The sequence below is a fragment of the Stenella coeruleoalba genome (assembly GCF_951394435.1).
Source record: "Stenella coeruleoalba genome assembly, chromosome: 17".
In the NCBI taxonomy this organism is placed as follows: domain Eukaryota; kingdom Metazoa; phylum Chordata; class Mammalia; order Artiodactyla; family Delphinidae; genus Stenella; species Stenella coeruleoalba.
This window is the reverse complement of record NC_137163.1, coordinates 15,175,677-15,191,588: the sequence shown is the minus strand read 5'-3', so window position 1 is coordinate 15,191,588 and position 15,912 is coordinate 15,175,677. Positions and strand designations below refer to the sequence as shown.

The 15,912-nt window shown below is 43.6% G+C and overlaps 2 protein-coding genes across 2 annotated transcripts in view; one reads left to right on the top strand and one right to left on the bottom strand.

The window, feature by feature from the left end:
* The window catches only part of NTAQ1 (N-terminal glutamine amidase 1), a 247,813-nt gene that overhangs the window by 49,457 nt on the left and 182,444 nt on the right, over window positions 1-15,912 (top strand). The gene's annotated exons all lie outside the window — the stretch shown is intronic.
* FBXO32 (F-box protein 32) overlaps window positions 10,375-15,912 on the bottom strand; it is a 35,040-nt gene continuing 29,502 nt past the window's right edge. Inside the window, exon 9 of the mRNA XM_079901724.1 lies at window positions 10,375-15,755. Within this exon, the coding sequence (XP_079757850.1) occupies window positions 15,666-15,755 (90 nt within the window). The 3' untranslated portion in view covers window positions 10,375-15,665. The remainder of the gene's footprint in view (window positions 15,756-15,912) is intronic.

The window sequence follows — 15,912 nt, the reverse complement described above, 5'->3', positions numbered from 1 at the left end:
GAGGCTTCATGGGAACAGCTTCCTTGATGACCTTTAGGGCAAATTCTGCAGCTTTTCAGTTCCTGCTGGTTATTAGCAGTTTCCGTCCAGTCCTGAGCCTCAGCCTGGTTTATGTGATAACGTCTCTCTCAGACTCCCTCTGTAGCTCCCCTCCCCTCCCTGCCAGTGCAGGCGAGGCTGTGGCTGCAGCGGCTGCTTGTTTCCTCGTGGCTGTTTCTCCTCCTGGAGCTTAGGTGGGGGGTAGGAGGGTGGAAATGGGGAGTAGACAGAGATTTCACCTTACTTAGCAGTCCAAGACGAGGTTTCCATCCTCTCTCCACCGGTTGTCGCTGTATCTCCAGCTGATTTGCGGCTGGTCCTCCCTGGGGCAGGTGCCCAAAGCTGGGGCTCCCGTGGCGTGTGATGCAGAGGAGATGGCTCAAGCCCAGCTACCTTCGTAGTGTCCCCTCCACCCAGGGGAAACTTGCACACCCTTGTATGCTGCTGGGGACATGGCAAGGTGCCTCGCTGCCCTTTCATCTCCCAGGCCAGTGTCCTCTCCAAGTCTCCCTCTCCCTGCCCAGTAAACAGTTGCAAGCCTGTTGCCCAAGCAGCCATCTGTAGGGGAATGAAACGCCAGTCTTCCAGATCACTGGAACTCCTGGGCTTTATGAATGATTCTCCTGGAGTCCCTGCTGTGATGTAGGGGAGGGGATAGGCTCTTTCCATGAACACTGTCCTCCCTTCTCTTCACTCCTATTACACTGATTCAGAGGGTGGAGGGAGTCGAGTTGATTTTGGCCTCTCCATAAGCCCTTCAGGTTGGTGGCTGGCTCCCGCTCTTGAACTTAGAATGTCAGGGTACTTGGCACCATTTGTCCTCTGCACTGGGTTTTATCCCAGGTTCTGGGACTTCACTGCAGGATTGTTCACAATAGCCAAGACACAGAAGCAGACTAAGTGTCCATCAACATATGAATGGATAAAGAATATGTGATATATAAATATATACATATATAATATATATTACATATGAAATATACATTTTAATATAATATATTAAAAATATGTAATGGAATATTATTCAGCCACGAAAAAGAAGGAAATCTTGCCATTGGTGACAACATGGATGGACCTTGAGGGCATTATGCTAAGTAAAATAAGTAGACAGAGAAAGACAAATGCTCTATGATCTCACTTATGTGGAATCTAAAAAAGCCAAACTCATAGAAACAGACAGGGGCTGGGAGGTGGAGGAAATGGGGAGCTGTTGGTCAAAGGGTACAAACTTTCAGTTATAAGATGAATAAGTTCTGGGGGTCTAATTACAGCCTCGTGACTCTAGTTAACAATGTATTATATACTTGAAAGTTGCTCGGAGAGTAGATCTTAAATGTTTTCACCACAGACACCAAAAAATGGTAATTAAGTGAGATGATTAACTTAATTGTGGTGTCATTTAGCAATATATGTGTGTATCAATTCATCATGTTGTTTTACCTTAACCTTACATGATGTTATATGTTAATTATATCTCAAAAAAGCTGGGAAAAAACCAAAACAAAAGTAGGGGCATTTCCAACTTAAAAAAAATCTTCCAGGGATAATATAGGAGACACAACACTTTATGTCATTAGTGATTCTGTGAAATAGACCACAAAGTTTAATGTGTTTCTTTAACGTATGTCCCTTCACACCTGTACCTATGACTCTCTGAACTGTGTTCAGAAATTAAAGAGTGACTAGAGTTTTTTCCTCAGTTATATGCCCAGGCAACTGCTCTTTGAGTTAAGGAATGTGGCCCCTGTGAGAAGTACTTGAAAAAAACAGTTGTCCCGTGAACTAGGAAGTGAGGTAACCTGTGATAGTTAAACTAGTTAAAATTAACTCATAATGGGAAAAAAAACCCACAACAAAGTTCTGGGACAAGAGATACTCAACATCCTGTTACTATAATTAGCAAATTACAGAGTGGGGTCCTGTTTTCAGCAGATGATTAGCATTTCTAACCCTTAGTTGTCTCATCTGTAAATGGGGGGATACGCCTTAGGAAGGTGGTAGAAGTGGGACCAGATCACATCTTGAGATCTCTGTTATGTTTAATGTCCTTAAATCTATGAAGTTCGTGCTTTTAGGGTTGCCTGAATTCAGGGTTTCTCCCGTCTCTGTTTTTTTCAAGTTAAAATTATATTAATTAGGCACAAAAAATAATGAAATAATGCCATTTGCAGCAACATGGATGGACCTAGAGATTATCATACTAAGTGAAGTAAGTCAGAAAGAGAAAGACAGATATCATATAATATCACTTTTGATAATACAACTGAACTTATTTACAAAACAGAAACAGACTCACAGACATAGAAAATAAGCTTATGGTTACCAAAGAAGAAGCAGTGGGGAAGTATAAATTAGGAGTATGGGATTAACAGATGCACACCGCTATACATAAAATAGATAAACCACAAGGATTTACTGTACAGCACAGGGAACTATATATTCAATATCTTGTAATAACCTATAATAGAAAAGAACCTGAAAAAGAATATATATATATTTATATGCATAACTGAATCACTTTGCTGTACACCTGAAACTAACACAATATTGTAAATCAATTATAGTTCAAAAAAAAAATTGCACTCATGTCGAAGCACTTCAGAGTTGTGAAATGCCCGACCTAGATAGAGGGGCGCATCCTAACTGGGAGAGGGGAAGAGGGGGCTGTGTTCGTACATAGGAGGGAAACAGATGCAGGGCTGTGCTCTGTATATAATCTCTTCCCATCTACTAGGGGCAGGGCTATGAACACAAGCCAAGAAGTCTTTCAGTTATTTGCTGGCAAGTCTTCCTCTAAAAGAAAGACCATTTGGATGGCAAGGCTAATGAGGGTTTGGCCTGGAGACCCCGGGGCACCTGGTGCAGGAAATAAGTTTTTCACAAAGACTCTTCACAAGATATCGTACTAGCTGCTGTGTGGGAAAGACAGCTGTAGAGTCATAAAAGGGCACCAGGTTTAGGATCAGATCTGAGCTTAAAACCTACCTCTGTGGTTTAGTAACTGTGTGTCGAGAGTGTGTGATAGTAAATGTTTAAAAATCAGCTCTCTCTCAAAAAAAGAAAAAGCTCTGATTTGTAGCTCTTGCTGATTTCTGAGGTATAAATATCCCCACTATGGCTGATTTTAAGTTACCAACATGCCACTGAATGTGAGGTTGGAAAAAGATGAATCCATTCAGCTCAGCTGTCATGAGCCAGCTCCAGCCTGCCGCACTGTGTGATACTGAACACATCATATAATTTCTCTGAGCATCCCCAGTTTCCACATTTGTAAAGTGATGATAATACTTGTATCTACCTTACAGGGTTGCTATGGCAGTTAAAAATGTATTTGAAAGCATTTGGGAAAGAGTAGGATTCAATTTATTATTGATGTTGCATCTGGGCTTCCTTTATTTCTTATTACCTTGGAGTTTATAAAATTTAAAGGACTTTCACCCAAGAAAAATTCTAACTGATGGAGAGTGTATGTGGGAGTTGGGAGGGGATGGAGAGAGTGTTGAAGAAAAAAAAAACAAGAAATAAAACAAAAAGACAAAATAACATAGTTTCCTCTGAACTATTATATGATTTCCTAAAATCACAAAAGGCTATATGAGCTAAAAGGGACCTAGAGACTAGCTAATCCAACCCACCTGCCTGTTAAAGATGAGGAAACTGAGTCAGAGAACAGAAGTGACTTCCCTGAGGTTCAGCCCTGCTGTGACAGCCCTGAGTAGAAGCTGAGTCTGCTGACCGGCTGTCCAGGGCTCATCTTGTGAGCCCACCTGTTTTCAGCCTGCATTTGTTGGCTTGAGCAAAGAGTGATGGGAATCTAAGGCTTCCATTCACACTGGTCAGGAAAAGTGATTTGGCTCAATCATCAGAATAGCTCTTTAAACCAGTCGTCTCCAAAGTGAGGTGCTGGAAGGAAAAAAAAACTTTCATTGATCTCTCTATTAAAGAGTAAGAAGTAAAGAAATCATCTATGAGGCTTCTGGCAGGAAATAATCTTGTGTAGTTCCATTGAAGGGACTACTCAGACAGGTGTGGGAGGGGTTAAGGGAACACAAAAGATGCTGAGGCCCCCAGAGATGAGCAACAAGGAAAATTACTTCTCCCAGATTTGGGGAGGAGCCTCGTGATGGCTGGAGCCGTAAGGAGGGTTTATGTGGAGGAGGGCTGCAGCTTCTGCCAGAGACCAGGGGCCAGTCAGGAGAGAGCAGGCAAGAAGGACCCTGAACTCTTTCTCTTTCTGCTCTGGTCTCTGTCAGCACCTCCCATTGGACAAACCCAACCAGATGCCAACTGGCAAGAGAGTCTGGGGGACGCAGCCCCTGTGGTCAGCCTTCTAGGGCGCTGAGCTAGGCAGAGAAGTGGAGAATGGATCTTCGGGGACAAGCAGAGAACAACCAGCACAAAAGCTTTACAAACGTTTAATGTCTGGATTGACAGTGGTCCTTTCTGTCCATCCATCAGATGTCAGTCAGTACCCAGGGCACCTTGGCCTCAGTGGGGAGCGGAGGCCAGTGGTACCCAAAGTTGATCGTTTGTTTTCAGTGTACTGTGACATATTGTAACTTCTGTATGCCTGATTAAATGGACTTATGGATTACAGTATCTAGTTTTAAATAAACAAAACCTCACAAAATGGACAAATGCTTTAAGAAGTTTCCTAGTTTCTCGCAAAGAAACAGCAGAATGACGATACTACTATTGCAGATGCAAAGGAACAGAAAAATGTGAGCACTAATATGGCTCTTCGCTGGCTGCATCAGCTTAACGATAAGCTAATGAGATCTGACTGAAAATTGGCCAGAAAGTTCATAATGATCACAACTATTTGAAATATCGATTTATGTCCATTATTACTAATGATGACTGTCCTATGTGTGCATTATGCTTCGAAGTATTAGTTAATCATAGTAGTGCCTGCCAATACTTCATAGATAGATAAGTAAATACATATATATTGGGTTTATGCTTAAAAAATGTTTACTGATGGGATGGTTGGAGACCACTGGTTTTAAACAATAAGCAAAGGCTAGAATTGTGGGGGTCATTGATTTAGTTATTATGTTTCTCTTTAGAGGCAGTGAAGGCTACATGGTTTTTCTGCCTAGAGCACATAATGCAAAAAGAAAAAAAAAAGATAGTGGGCTTGTGAATAATAATAACAAATGTTTATGTAAAGCTTATTATGTGTTAAGCACTGCTCTAACCACACAAAAGTTAATCATGTAAAATGCAGCAACTCAGGGGCTTCCCTGGTGGTGCAGTGGTTGAGAGTCCGCTTGCCGATACAAGGGACACGGGTTCGTGCCCCGGTCCGGGAGGATCCCACATGCCGCGGAGCGGCTGGGCTCATGAGCCGTGGCCGCTGAGCCTGCGTGTCTGGAGCCTGTGCTCCGCAACGGGAGAGGCCACAACAGTGAGAGGTCCGCGTATCGCCAATAAAAAAAAAAAAAATGCTGCAACTCAATTACTCCTCACAACAATTCCGTGATGTAGGTACTGTCATTATCCCCATTTTACAGATAAGGGGACTGAGGCAGGTCAAGGTTTAGTACAGTGCCCAGTACAGCAGGAAGAGGCAGGGCAGGGTTCAAACTCAGGCAGGTTGGCTTCAGATTCTTTGCTCACTATGCCTTGCTGCCTCTCTGAAGGAAGTAGGGGCTCCTTGGAGTAATTTTGAAATTAAGAAAAAATGAAATTGCAAAGTAAAATTAAAACAATTGAATACAAGTTTAAAAAGTACAAAGAAAGGGGAGTCACTCAAGTACTCTTATGTGGGTTAAGAGTGACTGTTTCCTTGCACTCTTTGGCACCTGCCAAATGTTATTTCTCAGGATGTGGTAGCTGGCTAACTGCCTCTTGGAGCCACTAGATTCCGCTCTCCCTCTGGTTTTTCTCCCTTGCCCTCTGAAGCCTTCCTCTAGACTTTCCTTGCCTTTGTTCTCTTTCTAGGAGCTTGTATTTATTAGTCAGGGTTCTCCAGAGGCATAGAACCAATAGGATGTCTCTCTCTCTCTCTCTCTCTCCATCTCTGTAAAGATATATATAGTACCCCCCTCCCCCAGATATAGATACATAGATGTTGCAGGAAAGGGACCCCTTCCAGGCCCCGAGAGTGGGCTCTTGTCTGACACTAGGAAATGAATTGTCTGAGGAGACACAAGTGCTGACAAAGCAAGAGACTGTATTGGGAAGGGGCGCCCGGGTGGAGAGCAGGAGGGTAAGGGAACCCAGGAGGACTGCTCTGCCACGTGGCTCGCAGTCTCGGGTTTTAGGGGAATGGGGTTAGTTTCCAGGTTGTCTGTGGCCAGTCATTCTGACTCAGGGTCCTTCCTGGTGGCGCTTGCATCACTCAGCCAAGATGGATTCCACGAGGAGGATTCTGGGAGGTTGGGAGGACATGTGGACTGGTGTCTCCTCTCTCCTTGAGACCTTTCCCGAATTCTTCCCGTTGATGGTAGCTTGTTAGTTCTGCGTTCCTTACCAGGATCTCCTGTTGTAAGATGACTCATGCAAGTGGCTACTATCTTGCCTGGCCAGGGCGGGCGGCTTCGGTCAGTGTTTCCCCTAACATAGAGATAGATTTTATTCTTTAAAATAAAATATTTTGTTCTTTAGAATCTGTCTATCTATAGAATTTATTTATTTTAAGGAATTGGCTCATGCAATCGTGGTGGCGTTGGCAAGTCCACAATATGCAGGGCAGGCCGGCAGGCTGGAGACGGAGAGAAGAGCTGATGCTGCAGTTTTGAGTCTGGAGGCAGGATTCCTTCCTTGGGGGCATAGGGGGGGGCGGGTGTAGGCTTTTCCTCTTGAGGCCTTCAACTGATTGGATGAGGCCCATCCACATGGTGGAGGGTGATTTTCTTTACTCAGGGTCTACTGATTTAAATGTTAATCATGGGCTTCCCTGGTGGCGCAGTGGTTGAGAGTCCACCTGCCGATGCAGGGGACACGGGTTCGTGCCCCGGTCCGGGAGGATCCCACATGCCGCGGAGCGGCTGGGCCCGTGAGCCATGGCTGCTGAGCCTGTGAGTCCGGAGCCTGTGCTCCACAACGGGAGAGGCCACGACAGTGAGAGGCCCGCGTACTGCAAAAAAAAAAAAAAAATGTTAATCACATCTAAAAATTACCTTCACAGCAATATCTAGATTGGTGTTTGACCAAACAAATGAGCACCATGGCCTTGCCAGGTTGACACATAAAATTCCCACTACAGGGCTCCTTGAAGAGATCTGGGGTTCATTTGGGCTTCTGTTAGTTTTCTAGAACACTGGTGAGGCTCAGGCACTGGGACCGTAGGGGATACAGAGCTTTAGTTCTCTCCAAAAGGGAAATCTGCCCAAACTTCAGTGTTTTGTGTTTTGTTTTCAAGAAACCATTTGAAACCACCAAATGGGCTTGGGTGGTAAGTCTTGTCTCTGGTTCTTAAGCCACAGTCCCTGGCTCCCAGATTTCAAAGGAGGAGCCCCTGTTCATACTGATTCAGGAAGAGCATATAGTAGGCTTGTGTCTGATGCTGCACTGTTCTCTTTCTCAGAAGCACGAACTCAGTTCTTCCTCTCTGAATTCCTCTGGTACTTTGTCCCTCACTAGGGCACTCGGAACTTTGGATCGTATGTTGTGGTTGACGTCCACTCTCTTGCCCGCCTGGGGACCAGGTCGATAAAGTTATCTGAGAGCAAGTGCTGAGTTCACACTTCTGAATGGCTGTTCCGGTGCCCAGGACATTGCTGCTTCATAAACATGCCTTAAACATTGGCGAGAATTTGAAGTGCCGATTCTCTGTGATGCTTCTTGGGTACAAACATGATTGGCGTCAGCCTCAATGAAGCCCATGTAGAACAGGAGGGAGGCAACTTTACACCTGTCCCTGACAGGCAGAGCCCTCCTGTCCAGTTTTTGCAGGTCCGCGTATCAGGGCGGCCAAGATAACTTGCTGCTGATTTAGGCTGTGGCTTTTATTTGCAGACAGATCGTCACTCAGCGTGGGATGGGGGACATGCAGCAGAAGGATCAGAGGGAATTTGTCTGAAGGGGCAGAGCTAGAGTGTCTGTCTGATGCACTGTCCTGGCTTCCTGTATGGCTGTAACAAGTTACCACAAATTTAGTGGCTTAATACAAATTCATTAGAAGGTCAGAAGTCTGGCACAGGTCTCACTGGGCCAAGGTCAAGGTGTCAGCAGGGCAAGGTTCCCTTCTGTAGGCTCTAGGGGTTGATGGTTTCCTTGCCTTTTCCACATTATAGACTTCAATATCATTCCTTGTCTCTTTGGGGAACCATTATTCTGCCCACCATAGCAGCCTTATGATTTCCATTTTAAAATAAGGTATTAGTGTAAGATATGATTTTTTTTTTTTTTTCTGGTGGTACGCGGGCCTCTCACTGTTGTGGCCTCTCCTGTTGCGGAGCACAGGCTCCGGACGCACAGGCTCAGCGGCCATGGCTCACGGGCCCAGTGGCTCCGCGGCATGTGGGATCCTCCCGGACCGGGGCACGAACCCACGTCCCCTGCATCGGCAGGCGGACTCTCAACCACTGCGCCACCAGGGAAGCCCCTAAGATATGACTTTTAATGGAAAGGTATAAAAATTTCACTAACATTAACAATCTTAGATTCTTTTTACAGAATTTGAGATATATTTATGTTTACTAAATTTATAAGTTATTAATTTACTTGGGAATGTTTTGCTTATTAGGGTTGAAGCTTCTTTGAGCAGGTATTTGAAGTGCTTATTTTTTAAAAAAGCAAATGCATTAGAGTTATAATTGCAGCTTTAAAACGTTTAAAGGAACTTTTATTGTTTGTAAAAGGGACTTGTTTAGTCTGTCCAATGTGAGTTTATCAAACAGTAATAAAAGACCCTCTTATTTCGTATGAAAATTTACTAGACTTGTAAAGGTTTAGTTGAACTTAAAAGAAACTTTAATGAACACGAGGTTTCCACATTTGTTACTTTTTCAACTACCATTAATTTTTAACCAAGACACTATAAATAGTTGTATGCATGTAAGCTCAGGCTGATTCTTATTCTAGTCCAGGGTAAGTTTGTGGTCCTGAGACTTTCAAAAGCATTTTATGAATCTGTGTGTGGGTTTATTCATTGATTCAGCCCAGGCATTGTGCTAGGTACAAATAAGATTACAGTGTAACAAAGTCCATATGCAAAAAAGTGATACAGAAGATGAGATTTTCTCAGTTGAAGGGAGCTTCAGCCAGGAGGTGGTCCTGAGGAGCAATAGATGCTTATCAGATAGAGGGGCTGGGAAAAGCGTTCTAGGGAGGTGGAACGGCCTGCGCAAAGAATGCATGGGATGTGTAGGGAATGGTGAGATTTTGTGATCCTGTTGGGAGTTAAAAAAAAAAATCTCTAATTATCCTCAGGTGCCTTTTATGTCATTTTCTGATGGAGAGTTAGTGGCAGGATCAGGGCAGGTTCCAGAGTAAATGTGTTGGGGAAGTCTGTCATCCATGGGTTAGTCACTTGAGCATATTATACCCAACTAGGAATGCAGTGCAATTCCTAACCCGATTCTCTTGCTGCTCAGGAAATCATAATTATTAACATTTACCGAGCTCACATTTTATGTGCCTGGCTCCTAGCACTTTACATGTATTAGCTCACTTAACACTCACAGCCACAGCAATAGATTATCAACAGAGTCGAGGAAACGGACACAGAGAAGGGTGCTAAGTAAGGTGACAAAAGTTACACTGCAGGGAAGTGACAGGACCATGATCTGAACCTTGCACAAGCCGTTTCCTCTTTCTGGCATGCTCGTGCCCTCATCTTCTGAGGCTGGCTCCTTCTCACCTTTCAACATCACTTCCTCAGAGAGCTCCCCCTACCCCCAACCCACCTTGTTATTCTGCATCTCAGTCCCTTGTTTATTCCCTTCATAGCACTTATTACAAATTAAATTCATCCCCTACTTGTTTTTTTCTTTCCCACTAGAATCTAAATTCCATTAGGATAGAGACCCCGTCTGTCTTGTTCACCATCCTATACCCAGTGCCTTGCACAGTGTAGCATATAGTAGCTGTTCAATAAATGTCTGTTGATGAGTAAATTAATACTGACTTTAAAGTTCATTATTCCCAAAGCATTCTATTATATGAATAGTAAGTGGAAATACCCCATTTGAGCATAATACTGTATTTCTGATTCAGGTTGGTACTCAGCAGCAAGCTTAGTTTTCTATGTATTCCTAGAAAATTTTACAACGATGATAAGTTTCTGGGAGAAGGAATATAACTTTCACTCAGCAAAAGATAAACATACTCAGTTCGATTAAAAAACCAACTTGAATTGACATGCACCAAAAATGCACCAGTGTGTGTTGTTGGAAAAACATTTATTGCAATTCAGTGTCAAAAAATTTTTACAAAAATACGCCACCGTCTGGTACAAACAACTATAAAAAAAGAAATCAGTTCATCATGCAAGAAAAGAGTGCAAATAATTTATACAGAAAGACTCAGCTCACACAATATTAAATAAACATCTTTGCATGTAATTGGTCTAACCTTAAACTTTTAGTTAAAATGTTCAATCCCCTATTGTATTTTTAATTAAAAAAGTACTTTAAAGCTTCTAAAGCTTAGGATATGGACTTTAATAGACACCCCCTCTGGCTAGGGTGATTGGCACTTGGTAGGATAAAGATGGCGCCAAGTGTTCTCAAGTGTAGAGCACTGTTGGAGCCTTCTGTTTAACAGACTTGTGTATCATTAATTAAACAAACATTTCTATACTCAGAGACAGAAGAAGTCATGTTCAAACTCCAGAAGTAATGTTGTAGCAGATGGAGTTTCAAGAAGTTCAGAGTTTTGAAGCAGCCATCCATTTTTGGCCAGACGGAGCAGGGCCTGAGTTTTGAGAGATCTCTCAGAAAGCTTTGTTTGCTGAGTTCAAGGACACTTTGAAAAATGTCTAGCAGACAAAGTCATGAATATCGTGGTCCCTTGCTCCTTGCTGCCTCATGGAACAACCCCCCTTTGCTTGTGAGGTTTAGAGAGAGTGATCTTCCACTGGGTGGAAGCTTATTGGATCTCACAGCAGGTACCAGGGAGATGGAAGGGATGGATCAAATGTACCTTTTAGTCTAAGGGGAGAGGAAATACCTGCTTGGTTACCATCAGAACCTCAGTTTCTAGAAAGCAAGCCAGCTGCTCAGCCATTATGTGTCTCAGGGGCCACCTTTATAATTAAAATCCAATTATCCAGGGAAAAATAAACTTGTCAAAATATGCTGCTTACTTTGTGGCAAGCAGGTTGTACTCACTAGTATGCCGTACTCACAGCAAAGTCAGAGTCAGTAACAATGTTAAGCAACCCCTTAACTTCTCCAGGAAGAATCAGGGACTTAAAATGTCTTTAACAGTTAACGGCCGGACACCGAACACTGGACACGAACGTGCCTTCCACAGCGAACGTCTTGAGAAGAATCAGCTTAGGTGTCACGTGTGTCCAGCCACAACAAAAGGTGCTGGGGCAGGGGTTACAAAGTCAAGGCCTCAGAAAGTCCCAAGTTTACGCTCAGGTCCACTGCTGAGCGCCAGGTGGGTTGAGGCATGTCACCTGAATATTCTGGACCCACTACCTCATTTTGAAAGGCAGGAGGAATGCCAGACTCCAGCGTTTCTAACGTCCCTCCCAGCGCTCAAGTCTGGGGGAGGAGTTTCCTTCCTTTGGAAAACCACGAGGCTTGACTCTCCTTAACAAAACGGAGAAGAAAGCATCTACAGAAAACATTGAGTTTAAAGGAATTACGATCTTGTTTGTTGAAGACATCAGGGGCCAGAGATATATCAAAGAGCCCCATCTCTGCGATTGCCTAGAGGTTGAGGGTGTTTCTGAGGTCTGTTTAAACACTAATAGGATTTTAGGCCAGCATCCAGTCAGAGGATGGTTCACAGACTCGGAGAGTTGGAAACAGATTAAAACAAAAAAACACGAAAAACAACAGATGTCAACATAGAAAATGATGATAGAGTTTAGTTTAAAAAAAATTCACACATAAAATTATTACAGTTAAAAAAATTCACACGTAAAATAGCGTGTTTGCATAGCAAGACATAATTGCCCTTCAGCCTGGCAGGAATATATAAACTCAGGTGCCTATTTTATGATAAACATTGTATTGAACACTAAGAATGATATACATTTGAAATGACTGAACTTCTTGTAAATCACACCACTTGCTTAGACAAATGAAATTCCAAGCTCTTTCTCTTCTCCCCTATAAAAACAATGGAAACAAGGAGGCTCTGTTAATTGCAAGCTTCCAAACAGTTTATGAAGAGAGAACTGTGGCAATAAGGCAATACACACTCATTACCTTCCTTCACCATTGCCAAGTAAAGCCTGTTCTTGCCTTGACAGTTTTGCAGCCCATCTAAAATATCAATATCTCCTCTGAGCCACTTCAATATAAAATGGATCATCACTAAACATAGGTCATCTTACAGCTGACCCTTTTGATCTCAAAACTGGGGATGTTTTCACGTTGTAGTTTCTGCTACAATCCTCCCATGTGACTGGTCCATCCACTAAAAGTAACAGCATTGAGTAATAACACCATCTAGTTTAAAATGTCTGGATCTTGTTATAAGTTGAGCCCTCCTAAGCTTCGCATATTCTCCTTTCCTCAAATGCTGTGCCTTCTTCTCAAGACTCTAGGATCGTTGCTCGGAAACCTGTGTGTTGAACCAAAGCATAACACCCCTGTGGCTCGGCTTCCACTGTCCTGGACAAAACTCTTTCCTTCTCTGGAAGTCCAGGCTACTTTCATATTTGACATCAATTTTAAATTCTCCTTTACAGAGTTGGGGTGGGGGTAGGTAGGTACAGCAAAGACAGTAGAGCATTCTGTCTCTTCCAGCACTTTCCATTGTCATGTCCCTTCTGGCTTTTAGAACAGCGGTTCTGAGACAGAGATTCTTTGTTTTTGTTTTTTAGGTCACTTTGTCCTGGGAGGGTTTGCCAATAGAAATTCTATAGACAATTAGTGCCCAGGGAACAAGCATTTTCTTTTTAACTCGCTTTACTTATACGTGAGGCTCTGGCCATGCTTCACAGCCACCCAGTGGCACCAACACAGGTGCTCACACCTGCTGTGCTCTTTTTCCCCACTGCCCTCCCACAAACCACAGCATCAAAGACACGCCACTTCTATTCCTTCCCCTCTCCCTCTCCACCTGCCATTTCCTTCCTCATTCTCCTCTTCCAATGAAAGGGAACCACAAATGTTGGTTTCTTCTTTTCTTTTCCTTAAAAATTTTCCTTGACTCTGTCACACACCACCTCCAATTATGCCAGAGGAGATGGGGAGAGCCCCGAGTCACCATCTGGGTAGACATTTCAGAAAACCGTTAAGCCTATCCCTTGTGGTAGGGTCGTTCTGCACAGATGCTCCTGCTGCCTGGGGCACGCTATGCGGTCATGAGCACCACGGACAGTCCAAGTGACACTGGTTCGCCAGTTTCGTGCTGACAGCCAAAGCAGGCAACATTTCTGGGACTGCAAACCTGAAGGTGCCGAGGAGTCTCCGTCTGCTCCTTCAGCGTGGAGGGGTGGAGGTCATGAGTTGGGGGGAAGATGTGGAAGGCCATGAACGCCCAAAAATGCCAGAGTCAACGGTTCCAGAGCCCTCACAGCAACGACAGCCCCAGCTCCACTCACATCTTTAAGGAAGCTGAGACCTTTGCGAGAACCTGCCTGAATTATGGAAGACAGAGCTTTTTATTCCATGGTCTGGACCCTGCATTCTCAGTGTGACCTTGACTCGGGGGGAGAAGAGGTGTTACAGTAGTTTGTGGCCCTCCAAAGCTCAACCTTACCCAACAAGATCTTATTCTTCAGTATTTACTTTTGCTCAGAGTTGAAATAAACAACTTACTTTTTTCTTGTTCAGGGGGGTGGTGACGAAAAAAGATATTAAGAAATCCTGGTGTAGGCACAGACCTTGCAAAGTGAGGAACATCAACTAGTGGTCGAGTTCCCTTCCGGATGCTGGTACTTGGGTTGTGCTTTGAGGGAAGGGCGTGAAGGGGTCCTACATCACTAGTTGGTCCCTTGGCTTGTCTCTGTACATTCTCAACCATCTCTCCCCATTTCAGGTCACCCCAGATTCAACCCCTAAGAATACACTGCTCCTCAACGTAAATGTGAACCAAGTTCCTATTTCTGCTTCACTTATGTGCCAAGGTCATGCTGGGTGGCCACTTTACTTACTAAAAAAAAAAAAAAAAAAAAAGGAAAGCAAATACAATTGCAGAAATATGTACATTGTTGTAGAAAAGCAAAGTTCTATAAAAAGTAAAAAACAAAAACATCCCCCATTCCCTCCCAGGAATATTGACTCCGTAAGTCCTGAGATTTCCTTCTCCCACATAGTTACCTGCTGGTATTGGCCTAGCAAGTTCCCCTGGGGTTTGGAGCAAGTTAAGGATGAACTCATGGTACCTCTGCTCCCTATCTGGCTGGAACGCCAGGCTTTACTTTATCATCCTTACAAGAAGCCCGACCTCAGGTTGACTAAATTTTGGTGTTGCATGTAAAGAAAACTCCTCAACTATCACCCACCAAGAGGAACAGCAGCTGATATGTAAAAACCTGGTTTACAAGCCTTTATCAGTACTCTGGCTCCAAACAGTCCCCAGGGAGAGGCTTATCCGTGAAGATACCCCAGGAAGCCCAGACAAGCCAAGAAGTTAAACAGGAATAAGAAAGTCTTCACAGCTATTGGGTGACTAATTCCATCTTTTCTGTGGCAGGATTTCCTCTTGAACTGTTTTTAATTGGCCTTATGATGTTGTCCCGAATGAGCTACAACATGGAAGGAAAAAAGGCATAGATGCTTTGGGGTTGTTCTAGAAAAGAGGCAACCCCAAAGAGTGTCCCATTCGTCTAAAAAGGAAGCCTGAAGCATGATGAGGATTGCCTCCAATATCTCTTCCTGTTTTAAATCACTTTTTATATGATGAAGAAACAAGAAAAACAGAGACTGCCTACTGGACCACGCGCTTTGTCCGAGCGAGTATTGTAGCTTTCCGAGGTAGACTATTGTGTGGTATCTTCAGAAGATAAGGCCCTATACCCATGTGGGTTTAAGATGAGTGGTGCTTCCTTTGCCTTTTCAAAACAAACTCCAGATCAAAACCCAAAGCCCAGGGATTTCTCATATGTAGTTTTTCTTCTTTTTTTTTTTTTCCAACACATTTTCACATTGTAAACAGAGAGCATTCTATCTTGTATTTGAGTTTTGCCCCTTTCTCCCACATCTCTAGGGAACTATAAAGGAGTCTCAGTGAACGTCAAGAGAATTCCATTTTCACCGATGAAATAGAATTCCTGCCTCATAGTCTTGCTGGCAAATCATTAGGAAAAATAGTTTATTTACAGTATTTCTGCTTTTCCATACCAATTCTAATGAGAAGTCCATATGCTTAAATTCCCAGCCAGCAACTGCGTCTCTCCCCTCCAACGTCCTCTCAATGGCTTATCGCAGAAGTTTTGAGCCAATGTCTAAAATGTACACTATTTACAAATGAAGCGTCCAAACTCCGTATTTCCAACCATCCAGTCAGCAGGGGGACCCTTCTGAAGTGTTGTCATGTGCTGGGATTCAGAACTTGAACAAGTTGATAAAGTCCTGGGGTGAAAGTGAAACGGAGCAGCTCTCTGGGTTATTGGCTGTGCACGGGTGATCGGTGCCCTAGAAAGGAACATCGTGGTTAGGTGGGCATTCTCGGCGGCATCTCATTGGCTTGTAGCACCCTAAGTAAGGCATTGCCCAACCTCAAAACAACATTCCTCTGTCAAGAATGCCCTGTGTTATGGAAAAACTAAAGAGCTGCGTGTGTGGGTGTGTG